At 38.0% G+C, this 13,189-nt stretch overlaps 1 protein-coding gene across 2 annotated transcripts; it reads right to left on the bottom strand.

Annotated features, from left to right (window-relative positions):
- Positions 1-527: 527 nt before the first annotated feature.
- LOC147393742 (dentin sialophosphoprotein-like protein) lies at positions 528-6,773 on the bottom strand. Of its 2 annotated transcripts, none has more exons than XM_086456850.1 (5): positions 6,519-6,773; positions 4,905-6,415; positions 4,470-4,793; positions 2,261-4,350; positions 528-2,162 (listed from the first exon to the last, which is right to left on the bottom strand). In XM_086456850.1, the coding sequence occupies exons 2-5, from the start codon at positions 4,905-4,907 to the stop codon at positions 782-784; spliced, it is 3,798 nt and encodes a 1,265-aa protein (XP_086312976.1). In that variant the 5' UTR covers positions 4,908-6,415; positions 6,519-6,773; the 3' UTR covers positions 528-781. The 2 variants fall into 2 exon arrangements, with proteins under 2 accessions (XP_086312976.1, XP_086312975.1); XM_086456849.1 differs by having other exon boundaries at positions 4,905-4,968.
- Positions 6,774-13,189: the final 6,416 nt, after the last annotated feature.

The raw sequence follows: 13,189 nt of genomic DNA, 5'->3' as shown, positions 1-13,189 counted from the left end.
CAAATTATAATTTCAAAACAGTATTACACTTGTTCCATCGAGTTCAATAGCTGTTTACGACAATGATTTAGGCTCATATATAACTTGTTAAAATGAAAAGCTTAAATGCAAAACTCAAGAAAACAATAATAAAAGTGTAATGATTTTCTATCGCCTCCCTCTGACACCACTCCCTATCATTGAATCATAAATCATTTGCCTTGGGATACACATAGCCATAAATATTTCCTTGTGTATCTCGAGGCAAATGATCTAATATGGTTCTGTGATGGGGGGGCGCCCAAACTAATTAAAACCCAACCACCATGTATCGCGTCTCCAGTCACCTGTGGTCGCGCTGATTTCATGGAGGCATAATGCTACTTACTTGACGCCACACAAGGAAAAGGAAAGAACAAAAATGAAAAGAGGCTTTGGAAACCAAAATTGGACTCTTTCACTAATTGAAAATATGTAATGACTTCATAAAGAAGTTACATTATACTCTCAGGCATTGGGCTACATTTAAAAAAAAAAAAAAAAAAAAAAAAAAAAAAAAAAATTTATAAATATATATATTTAAAAAAAGGTGGGGATGAGAAGAAGCAATCCCAACCCAACACCCCCATACAAAATTAGTAGCAAATGTGGGTGGTTTTCAAAGCCATTGGAAACAAGAAAGGATTGAGATGCTTTCCGCTGATTTTGAAGAAAAAAAAAGGGTTCTTTCATCGGGGTTCAACATCTCCTTGCCTAAATCAAATCAACCAGTAAACAGGGTGGTGGCCACTATGCAGAAAAATCATGAAGGTCTTCTCCTCCTTTGTGGCATATCCTCGTCACATTCTCGCATTCCGAATGACTTGGAGTTGTTGTTGTTGGCAGTATCATACTTGCCCTCTCGGCCATATCTCAAGTGACCTTTATCTTCTCTAGCTCTCCTCGGTGCATCCCCAACAAAATCCTTCAGACCACCACCTCTACTACTACCATGGAACCCTGAACAAGTATCCTTGTTACCACGAGAGTTTTGTGCTGCAAAATCATCTTCTGCATCATACCGAAACCGCTTCACAGTGCCATCTATACCATAATGTCTTACCGAGTGGACCATCCCATATTTATCACTACGTTTCCTTTTATCGTCATCACTTCCATCACACCTAGGCCCTCTATCAGCAGCAGCAGCAGCTCCAAATATCTCAGGAAACCTTCCGGGATGATGCATGGGTGGCTTGTAATACTCATCTGGTCGAGAATCCACCAAATCAAGCCTATGGTTCCGTCCATAAAATCTTCGGGGTGGGCTCCTCTCAGAAACTGACGATCGTGGCTTGTAGCCATGCTCCCTAAGATGTTTTGCAGCATCCTTCCTACCATCAATCCATCTGGAACTATGTGGTGGGGACCCATGCAATCGATTTGTTGAAGCAAAACTTAACATATGATCTGCTGATCCAAAACCAGGCCGTCGATGAGGTGACCTCAACCTGCCCATTCTATCCTCGGGCCTAGAATTTGGAGGACTGTTTCTTCTCCTTGGAGATGAACATATATGGGGAGAGCGAGTTCTAGATCTTGACCGAGATCTCGTGTGGGATTGAGATAGATGGGGAGCTCCTCGTCTTCTAATGGGAGAACCATAGCAGTCATCGGTAACAGACCCATGGTACCTCTCCCTGGGAACTCTACCAAACATTTGTGGACCGTATCTACCAGACCTGCCACCCCTGCCAACATTGATACTTCTATCAGAACTCCTCTCTCGCACTGGTCCAAGTCTTACACGCATACCAAATGCCTCATCCCTGTCAGCTGGTGATCCTCTTCTAGTAAGAGATCGGCGCGTACTCTCTTCAGAACCATTCACAGATAGTCTGCGGATCCGGCCACTGGGTCCCACACTATCCCCTTTTACAATTGTACCATCTGCAGCAATAAAAAAGCCACTGCTCTCTAACTTTGCAGCAGTCTTTTGCCCAGGATGCACAAAATCAACAGAGTTGCGATAACTAGGTGAATGACGGCAATTCTGACCCCAATGGCTCCCGGAGGAATCAAGCCATAAAGCACCTCCCCGACCTCGGCCATTTGAATGCGAAGAAGATCCACCCCTTCCAATGGGTTTCACAGAACCAGTGTCCCTTTTGAATCTGGGATTTGAATCATCAAAGTTGTAGGATCTGATAAAATAAGAATAGTTAACAATCAATCATCTTATCTTTTACTTGATTAAGAGAATGATATAGGAGAAATTGATAATTAAGTTTGGAAGGTTTACCTGGTGCCCTGTATACATGATATATCCTTTCTAAGTAACACATCAGAGGATGTTGGTCGTACAATACATGATGATGGCAACTCTCTTCTAGCGACCACAGGCATGGAATTCCTTTTATTGATCTCTTCCCTGGTCATATTTGCGGAACTTTTACAACCTTCAGGAAACTTATCCAATCCACACAATTTCATCCTTGAACTTGTTGATTGGATTGTCTTCAATGAGCTTCCTACACAGGGTTGACAATTATCTTCTTGTTTACTTCTCTCCTTGACTTGGTCTTCCGGAGATCTCTCTTTCCTGACGTACACTCCCTCAACTTGTACTGCAATGGACATAGGATTCTCTGTGGCAGCTTCGAAATCATAAGCATCTCTGTTGTCTGAACCATAATCCACTTGTTCAGTTTCCCCTTCATCACCCACATCTTCTTCCCAGTAATGCTCAACTGCCTCTCTTAATTCCCCATCCTCATACTGAGAATCATAGCCTGCCTCAAGTTCACTATTCTTTTCAGCCTCAAATAAATGTTGAGAAACCTTATGAGAATCACCCGAATCATAATCGTTATCCTTAGATGGATCACCTTCTAAAGCAATCCTGCCAGAACTATTTACATGATCATCAACATGACTTTTACAAACCTCGTGAGAGCTCAAACCATCTATGGTCGTTGGTGTGTCAACCACTCCTGGAGTCTGTCTAGGAGACTTAGGTGTGAATACCTCAGTCTTGATTTGCCCTGAAGACTCCAGTTCAATAGTATTCAAATGCTTATCATCGGGCAGGAATACATTGCCATCGTGTACCTTTGTTTCCACAACAACACGTCCATCTTCTCCAACAGATGCACCTAACATAGATAGCTCATCATCATCAGAAGCCTTCTTCGAGATTGCCACATCAGGGACAACTACATCGGGGTTCTCAACCTGAGAACCCTCCAAGCAAATAGTTTCTTCACTTTGTGCATCAGCATCATAACCATCTCCTGTCTGCTCCGTAGTATGGACTGGGGATATCTTATATATGCATTCTTCGTGCATTGGTTCGATAGTAATCTCTTCTGCTCCAGAACAAGAATTATCAATGCATGCACCCTCACCAACAACTTGGTGAGAAGATATAGTTTCACTAGCATCCAAATTATGCTCCTCTCTGTTTGATTTGTCAGTCTCAGGAACCAAGCTTCCCATATCTTGCACCCTGCAGACATCCTCACATACATCAACCAAAGCATCTCTGGGCTGCACAGAATCTGCCAAGTTCTCTGGTTTCCCACTGTGCAAGCAATCTTCAGATATGCCATTAACAGCGATTGTTGGAGAATTTATAATGGGATCTTCACAAGGATTATCCCACGCGTCCATGACAATGTTCAAATCCCAGTGTGACCTATCATCCCTCAAAGAAGACTCGAGCCTTTTTAGTGTTCCCCCATCCTTGTCACTTGGAAGATTGTCTGATAAAGCCACAAAAGTATCTGAACAGGGACACTCTAGGACATCACTGACCATTGCTTGCTTTCTTGGGGAGGAATTTGTTGTCTCTAATGAGACAGAAGTTTCTTCCATACATGAGTCAGTTCCATGATTCGAAATTTCAGCACAATTGAGTGAATTCTGCTCCTTGAATGATTCCTTCGCCATCGAACATGACTCAGTATTCACCAAAACTTCAAATGATTCCTCGGCTGCTGAACCCCCCTCAACAATACCAGCACCAACTTCTATACTGTTATTGCAAGCTACGGCTGCCAGTATAGAAATGCCTGAAAAATCTTCATTGTCATCAAGCTTTTCATGAATCTCCTTTGAGTTCTTGTGAACAACTATTTCATCTCTGGCAACTTGGGCCAACTCATTAGCAACATCAGTTTCGGTTGCCATAATGTTCTGTTTCACAATGGAATTTGGGGAAGAATCATGATCTGAAGCAGGTTGACTCTTTATACTCGATTCAGGCTCCTCCAGGTGTGGGGAAGGCATCCGAGGTGGAGGTGATGGAGACCGGAACAAAAATCTCCTTTTCTTAATGGGTACATGTTCTATTTTGTCTGTGAAGCGCCTCCCAAGAACAGTGACACCAAGCTGTGAAATAGAAAAAGAGAGGATATTAAAAAAATAATATATATAGATAGGAAAATAGGAGGATAATTATTCTGATACATGAGAACTATAGAAGCCTGATAACATGTTAAGGGATTAACCTTCTCAGATTCTGAGACTGACATATCAACCCTCTTCGGATCTTTGTTGATCGGATCCCCACTCTCTTCCAGACCTCTTGCAATAGGTTTCCTAGCTCGTCTTGATGCACTCCTGTTACCTTTCGAAACTGTCTTCCAAGTCAAGTCGGGATTTATAACACTTGTAACTTCCAAGCCTACTGTGCTCAGCATATTCCCAGATAGAGACCCAGTCCCATCAACTAACAGGTTTCCACCACAAATCTTGCAGGATGCCACTGCTAATCGCTTTTTACTTAGTTTGAGAGCAGGGGTTGATTCCCCACTACAAGTACATAAACGAATCTGCAAGTCAACAGAAACATCTTCCACTTAGACAAAGAGACACACACATATGTCTCAAGCATCCCCATCTGCATCTAAGAATCATAATGAGAAGGAATCATCAAAACAAACCATTAACTAAAACTCATTGCCCTTGCACCAGATCCCTTCTTAAATCACCACTACAGGATGTTACCTGTCAAGATATAAAGTTCAGATCAGCTTAGGCACCATAAAGAAGACATGAACTCAATATTAGCTATAGTTATTTAGAGTTCAATCAATAGCTGGGCAGACCATGTTAACCAGCCTTGAAGGCCTACATACAACTCCCCCCAATTCACATTGTGGCTTCGGAGTAGATCAAAACCTAAATGGTGGAAAGAGGGCTTGATCAGAGCCTGTAACGGCTCAGCCTGTGCACTACTGAGTGGACGTGGAAATGGCTGTGGAGACCGTGTGAGGTCAAAGTGGAGCCGTTACATTGCAGGATGGAATAGTAGGGAGGAGTTTGATTAGTCTCACATTGGGTAGGAGAACGTTCAAAGCCTGGGCTATGAGGACAAATCAAACCCTACATGGTAGGACAAGTCTTAAAGCCGTGTGGGCTTCAGCCCAGAACGGGCAATGTCGAACTGTTGTGAGCCTGGGGCGTTAGAGAGCCAGATAAACAGAGATGATGAAAAGCTTCAAGGAACATAAAACAGGACATGACAAGCACATCAATATCAGGGCTTATAACACCCAATAGTGAGAGTTTCTCTCATTCAACATATATATGCCATATTAGAAAAGGAGAGATAGTTGTTCAATGAAATTGTGCCCTATGTAGTTAGTTCGAAACTAATCAAACAATCTGCTGCTACTGGACAGAGATCCAAAGCATCTTAAACAACAAAATTCCCAACGTATGAACAATACTATCTCTTCATCTAAAGAAGTTGATCGCAAACCTTCTACATTCCATGTCAAAAGTCGCAGATCAACCAATCTAAACTTCCAAAAAGTCAGCAATAATCTTCGTTTGCTTCATTGTTTGATCTGAGGCATTATAAATATTCTATAAACCTGTAAGCTTTTCAATCTACATTCAAACACCCAAATCCTCAAAAAACATGTTTTCGAGATATAGGTTACTGTAGACAAGGAGATCGAGTTGACCTAAACTATTTAAGAAGATGAATCAGAGCCATTAACAATCATAATGGATCCTGCCGCAAACCCTAAAATTTTCCACATGGTTCCAACAGAAGCTGGACAAACAACCCCCTCCGCCGGGCAGATTAGAATGCCTTGCCTTACGGTGCATAAAAGGGATTTTTTACTCCTACTGAAGCAATCAAGCAAAATTAGTACAAAAGTTCACTCAAGATCCCTGTAAAAGAAAGGAGTCTCTTCAATGAGAGCGGAAACTAGCTGCTCTTGGCGTGAATCCGAACAACAAAACTCCGTTTCAGATCAAATATTCCTTCTTCATCACATAATAATCTAATAATCCTATAAACCAAACAGATCTAACAAGCAAAGCATCTCTTAACCAGTTGCGTGGTTCTTCAGAAACCCTAACGCGACCTTCAATCTGTTTCAAAATTCGAACTGAAGCCTTCATCTGAACTTCTGCGACGATTATAACCTTTTTATATCTTGAACCACAAGCACCGATGAGGAAACAACTCCACTTTTAACCTCAATCGATGAAAAAACAACCAAAAAAACATAGAAAATCAAGATCTAGGGTTTGAATACCTGAAATCGATCTTTGCAGACGAAAACTCGTCGAATCCTTCTTCAACACTACTATCTTAGAAGAACTGTGTTGTCGATGATGATGATGAAGATATGAGATTTTGGTCGATTTGGCTTCGTTTCTTCTTTTTCTTCTTGGAATCGATAATGGAAGATTAGGTTTTCTTCTTCTTCTCTTCTGTTTCCTTCCACACAAATAAAATCAATCTCGTCTCTCCCTCTCCCTCTCTTCCAATCTCCTTTTTCAAATACAATCCTCCTTCCCTCACCACGTATTTATTGCCTCATCATTCCTAAACTACCCTTCGTATTCCCTCTATATTCCGAAACTACCCTATTAGCCCTAAATCGGCTAATTTCATTGGCGGCTTTGTTATTAAGTCAACACCATCGATGATGACTCGGACTCCCAATTCCAGTCGAAAACAATGTGCCCAGCTATCCTTTTTTTTTTTACTATCTTTTTTGGGACTGTTAGCATCCTCCTTAAGAGAATAATAGATACGTCATCCCTACGATAATACCACTGATTCTGATTAACACAAATCTAGATGATCATCGAACGGTCTCAACTACATAGAATTTGAAAGAGACAGAGAATAACTAACTTACCATAAGTTGATCTCAAACACCGAACTGCCTATAGAATTCTATTTTGAGACTTCTGTCTTGTAAATTTCATCTTTTGGGCAAAAATTTTGGTTGTTTTTCAGAAAGGTAAAAGTATTTTTCGAAAAATTACTGAATCAGTCATTCGTTCTTGATAACCAAAAAAAATGTTACATATTTAATTTTGTAATTATTTATTCTTATTAAACCATCTGTATATTATGATCAACATTACTATTTACGTTTTTTTTAATGAATTTACATCATGGTTATAAAACTCGTTTTAATGTCTCTTCTTATCCGTGAATGAAATCGAGTCATTTTGGATGAATTTTCTGATACGTTTGAGATGTCTCTTTCAACAATGAGAAAAATGAACGTGGATTCTAAATCTCGTATGGTACATTGACTTGTTCGCCTTTCTCATTGTTGGGCAATATTGAGATGACTTATAGGTGATATGTCTCGGTCTCCTACATTTGAATTAAAGAAATTATAAGTTACACCATCAGATTATTATTAGTGGTTTGTACAAAGATTGTAGATTAAATAATCATTTTCGTGAAAAAAAAAATGAAAATCATATAGAATTTACCCCTTTTTTTTTTACTATCTTAAAAATACGTAACGATTGGGGGTTTAGTAACTTTTTGAAAGTGTTAGTTAGCTTCGTTGATAAAGTCTATAGGTCATGATAGCAAAGAATTGGATTCAATTACCATTTTTGTGAGCAATAAAATATGAACCCATAACAAGGCCCACCACATGGATGGTCAAATAAGGAAACATTATGTCAAAAGAACTATAAGAAAACACCACGTGGAAGGTCAGATAAGGTAAAATCAAGAATAAAGAAACTCCCAGGTCATTAGGAATAATTACGAGATCACGAAGATAAAATTAGAAAGGGCAAGAATTCAATATGAAAAGAAAATCTCAAGCCTTTGGAAAAAGAGGATTCTCTATTTGTTCATAAAAGCCCATTGAGGATTGAACGAAAAAGGGATAGGAAGAAAGGTTCATAGAGAAGTAAGATAGAGATAACATTCTAAAGCAACATCCAGAGGTTGGAGAATTCTGTCGAGCCAAATTTGGCTCTCATAATCATCACCGTGTTACTGATCTCATTGAAAACAGGTTTACCTGGTGGCAACATAAAAAAGTTTAATCCTCACATTTCATATCCACTTACTTTTATCTTTTTATTGATTAAAAAAATTAGGGTATGTATAACAAGGAATTACTAAAGGGTTGGGATCTATTGACTCCTAAGAATGATCATGAAAAAAACACATAATCCCCACCCTTTAAACATAAAATCCAATGGTTGAGATTTATGAGTATCTGGATAACACAAATCTCAAATATACTTATCCCGATGATAAATCTCTAACATTGGATTTTGCATTTAAAAGGTTGGAATCATGCATTTTTTTCTTGAGTCATCTTAGGAGTCCAGGGATCCTGACCCATTACTAAATATTGACTTATGATTCATTAACAAATATAAAGATCAAGCTTGTTATCGAACTAACTTCATAGGTCTTGCTTGAGCCTTGGTTCATGTTTCAATTGGACCACCATTGAATCTCACTTGCAAATGCACATATGTTGGATGGAGTTTTTAATTTAAAAGTCGTCATTAGTGTTACTTGAATGTCAAGTAATGCACACTTGAATTTGAATTATATGCTTGAGTAGAATTGAACATTTTAAAAAGAAAAATGTTAAATTGACTTCCTACAACATTGCGTTGATGTAGTGGTGTTCACCGAACCGTAGAACATCCATGATTCTATGCACATCACGTTAGCACAATGTAGAAAGCAGTGTTGTAGGAAGTTAATGTTGCACAACTCTAACGTTGTGTTTGGATTGAGAGAAAGGAAGGGAAGGGAAAGGAAAATAACACATTTTCTCCTGTTTGGATTGTTAAGTGGGGAGGGAAGAGAAGAAAAACGGAGGGAAGGGAAGGGGAAAAAGTAACAAATTTGTTCCCTCCCAAAATGGAGAGACGCGGAGGGAAGAGAAGAGACAGACTTTTCTATTCCAAATTTACCCTCATTCTTTTTAAAATTTTCAAAACTTATTTATATTGACAGACCATATATTACTACTTACACCCTCATTCTTGGATACTGGAAAAGATCATTTAGCAATTCTTCTCTACCTTCCTCATCCAAGATGAGATCTTGGACTTGTGTGGACTGGCTTAAAATCTTAATATAATAAATCTTGACAGAGGCTAATTAGAGCGAAGGTTTTAAGTACCTACCAAGTATCGACTTGTCGAAGTTGACTCGGTTTCAGTAGATAGTGACTAAGGTTACTTTAGAGTTGGTATTTGCATTGGCTATGTTGCACTCTAAAAACAATGATATATCGTTCTTTTGCAGATATAATAATTCTTGAGGATGAAGACGATGAAGGTCCTAATGATGCAATTGAAAACCGTCTACCTGATAACCCAGAAAGTGATATATGGCATTACGTGGATCCATTTGGTGATACACAGGGTCCCTTCTCCATGTCATCACTTAAGATATGGTATGAGAATAATTACTTCCATCCTGATTTCAAGGTTTGGAAAACAAGTCAGACCCAAGAAGCAAGGATCTTGCTGACGGATGCTCTTTGCCAGGTATTCCCAAATTAGGAAGAAAAATAAAAACCTTTTAGTTAGTTTTTGTGCATATAACAAAGGTGGTCATTTTGTGATGATGGCAGTTTCTCCTTCATGATAATGGGTAGCACAACAAGGTAGTTGTTATAATAAAAAAAAAATATAACAATCCTTGGTTAGTAAAAAAAAAATATAATAAAAAAATAAATAAAATAAAATAATAATAATAAATAAATAAATAAATAGTGAGGAAGATGAATGAGATGTTAATTGATCAATCCTTAAGTAAGAATATTTTGTATCATTGTATAAGTAGAATTTTGTTTTTAGATTATGAAGGGTATAATAGCCATTTGACAATAATAATTTCTCTTCTCTTCTCTTATGAATCCTAACCAAACATGAGAAACTTGATTTTTTCTCTTCTCTTCTCTTTTAATCCAAACAGGGTGAAGAGAAACTAGTCTTCTCTTCCCTTCCCTTCCCTTCCCTTCCCTTCCCTTAGGCTGTGTTTGGATTGAGGGAAGGGGAGGGAAGAGAAACTCATTAAGAGAAGGGAAGGGAAGGGAAGGGAAGGGGAGTTTCCCTTTACCCTGTTTGGATTGAAAAAGAAGAGAAGAGAAAAAGTCAAGTTTCTCCTGTTTGGTTAGGATTCATAAGAGAAGAGAAGAGAAATTATTATTGTCAAATGACTATTATACCCTTCATAGTCTAAAAAATAAAATTCTACTTGTACAATGATATAAAATATAAACAATCAAACGTTCAAGATCACATAGATCTCTGTCTCTTTCTCTATCATCTTTTCTCATATCTGCAAAAACAACTTCAAATCTTTCTACTTTTAATCTTTATAAATGTAAATAGTCCTCTTTATATGATTGTTTTCTTTTAATTGAAAAATGGATAATAATTATTATGCTCTTCCAAAAAATTCATTCCTAGAATTCCAATTAGATGATGAAAATGATCATCTTGGATCCAAAATCCATAAATCTTCTGTAAAATTACTACCAATTGGCAAAAAAATCGATGTAGAAATTGAAAATGACGGAGATTTTGATGATGATGATGATCGTCTACTTATTGCGAGTGATGTTAAGAATGGATCGAAGATTTGTAAGACAATTAAAAGTATGTTCATATAAAATTAGAAGAAATAATTTTAGTATATCTTGGTACATATTGTTCATGTTATTTATAATAGGTCTCATTTAAATTCCGTTGGGTGACTTTCTCACCTCAACTAGGAACAGTTGGAAAATTAAGGATCAGTAAGCATAATTGTGTATGATGAAGACAATGTTTTGAAAGTACCCAACACTGTAAAAGAGCACCTATTTAACCTGCTTTGTTGTTTTGGCTTCCTCTTGGTTATATTTTTATAACTACTTTTTTTCAAATACTTTTGGCTTTGGGTTTTAAGTTATCGACAATTGCTAGCTATTGTTTTTATTTTTATTTTACTGAGATTGGAAAGGTTTTTATATCCCTTTGAAGGATTTGGAAGGTGGGTTTGTTTGAGATACTTTTGTTTATAGATATTGGGAGCAAAACAGTTGAGAAGAAACAGAGAGAACAGCCAACCAAATTAATATTTGGTGAGGATCGATCCGATGGTGAAACCCAGTGCAAACATAGGGAGGACTTCCACTCCCCCCCATATTGAACCAACTGTACTTAACCTGAAGAGAGTTTCAATGCAGGAAACATAAACATTATACATCTTAAATCATTGATTTACACAAAAGAATCAAAGCCAACACTAAATATTCTCAAACATCAACTGTTAACTCAACACTAAGTCCCTCCCTCCCACAAAAAAATACAAGAAAAGTTAAGGCAGAAGAAACTTCTATCACCTACCTTCAACAATTACAACACAGTCCCGATGCCTTCTAAAGAAATTCAACAATTTACATCACCCCCCTCCCCGGCAAAAAAAAAAAAAGGATAGTACAAGGTTCAACCATAAATCAAATTGATTCCCATGGGTACATTTGTATTTTTCCAAGTGCCCATTATGCTCCACCATGGCCAGAATTAAACCTTCCAAACCCACAAAAGAACATTCAAGTATTTTGTGTGTTGGCATCACGTGAAAGTTGCACGAAATTAACTGGAATAAACATCTTAATGGTTATTGCCTCTGTTTTGAGTGGTTGCAGTATTCATGGAGAGAATATCCGGTGCTATCTCCCAGCTCCCACTTCTCCTGCCCCAACTCAAGTGGCGTGCCTCTTGTCCCGGTGGTTGCTGACCTGAACCCAAACCAAATTCAGCCTCAGAAGAACCATGATGTGTTCCGTTGCTTCCTCTACTGCGTACATCTACATCTTCGTTGGCTTCAACAAAGTTACGACGCTGGGAGATCTTCAGTAGATCTCCACCTATCTCTAGATCATCTTCTACCTTGGCACGTGGGTCTCCACCTGAATCATCTAGTACTGGTTCCCGGGTACGAGCCATGTGAGGCCTTTGAACCTCCTCTTGTACATAAGCATGAAATTTGTTTCTCGAGGGCATTATCTTCGTGCAGAATACTTCAAAAAAATTATTCACACACCCCCAGTTGTAGACATTATGCCTACTATCAGCTCTGTACTGGAAATTTTCATATGTTGTCTGAACACATAATAGAGGCACTAATTGATGAGAAAGCTCCAAGTTTAAGAATAATCAAACAGAATATTGTGTGGTTGACAAAATCTTAATAGTTCTAGAAAAGAAAGACCTATTAGTAAAACTAATTTAATACAAGCAGCAGTAGATTATGCAAAATGGTAAGAAATTTATATCATAAAATTTGTTTGACTGAATTGAACACTACTATTGGAGCAAATCATTCCCAGGCAACAAAGCAACTTTCATGTCTCATTTTATTTTCTTTTTCTTTTTCTTCCACATTTGGGTACTTTTCCAATCTAGATGAGGCACAAATCATATGCAAGTAAAAGGAGTTTGAGAAAATGACCATCAAGAAATTTTAAAATAACTCTAGTAAGAGAGAAAAATCAGAAACTACTATTTTATCAGAAACTACTATTAGGATTCACAAAATCAGAAACTACTATTTTATCAAGAAATTTTAAAACAACTCTAGTAAGAGAAAAAAATTTTGAGCTCGTTTGGCCATATGCAAAGAAAACCAATAATAACACACGCGCATGCAAGAGTACCCATAGGCTGATTGGGTCCATTTTTTATGGAATATCAGATGGATGGTGCAAAGTGTTCTTTGATTTAGTTCCCTTGGTGAAGATGTTGTGGAGGTATGAAGTTGGGATGCTTTCAATGGAAATTTTCAAACTTTGTAGGACACATTGAAAGATGGCCTCGTGAGGGTGATCAAAGACTTCTTGATTATTGTTCAAACAATACTTTTGTAAGTTTGATCCCCTAGAAATTAAAAAGGCTGTTCGAATCCTTAATATTTTGT

Source organism: Akebia trifoliata, chromosome 10 (assembly GCF_017979445.1).
Source record: "Akebia trifoliata isolate Shusen 1 chromosome 10, ASM1797944v1, whole genome shotgun sequence".
In the NCBI taxonomy this organism is placed as follows: domain Eukaryota; kingdom Viridiplantae; phylum Streptophyta; class Magnoliopsida; order Ranunculales; family Lardizabalaceae; genus Akebia; species Akebia trifoliata.
The sequence above is the reverse complement of the archived record's forward strand: the minus strand, read 5'-3'. Positions and strand labels throughout refer to the sequence as shown.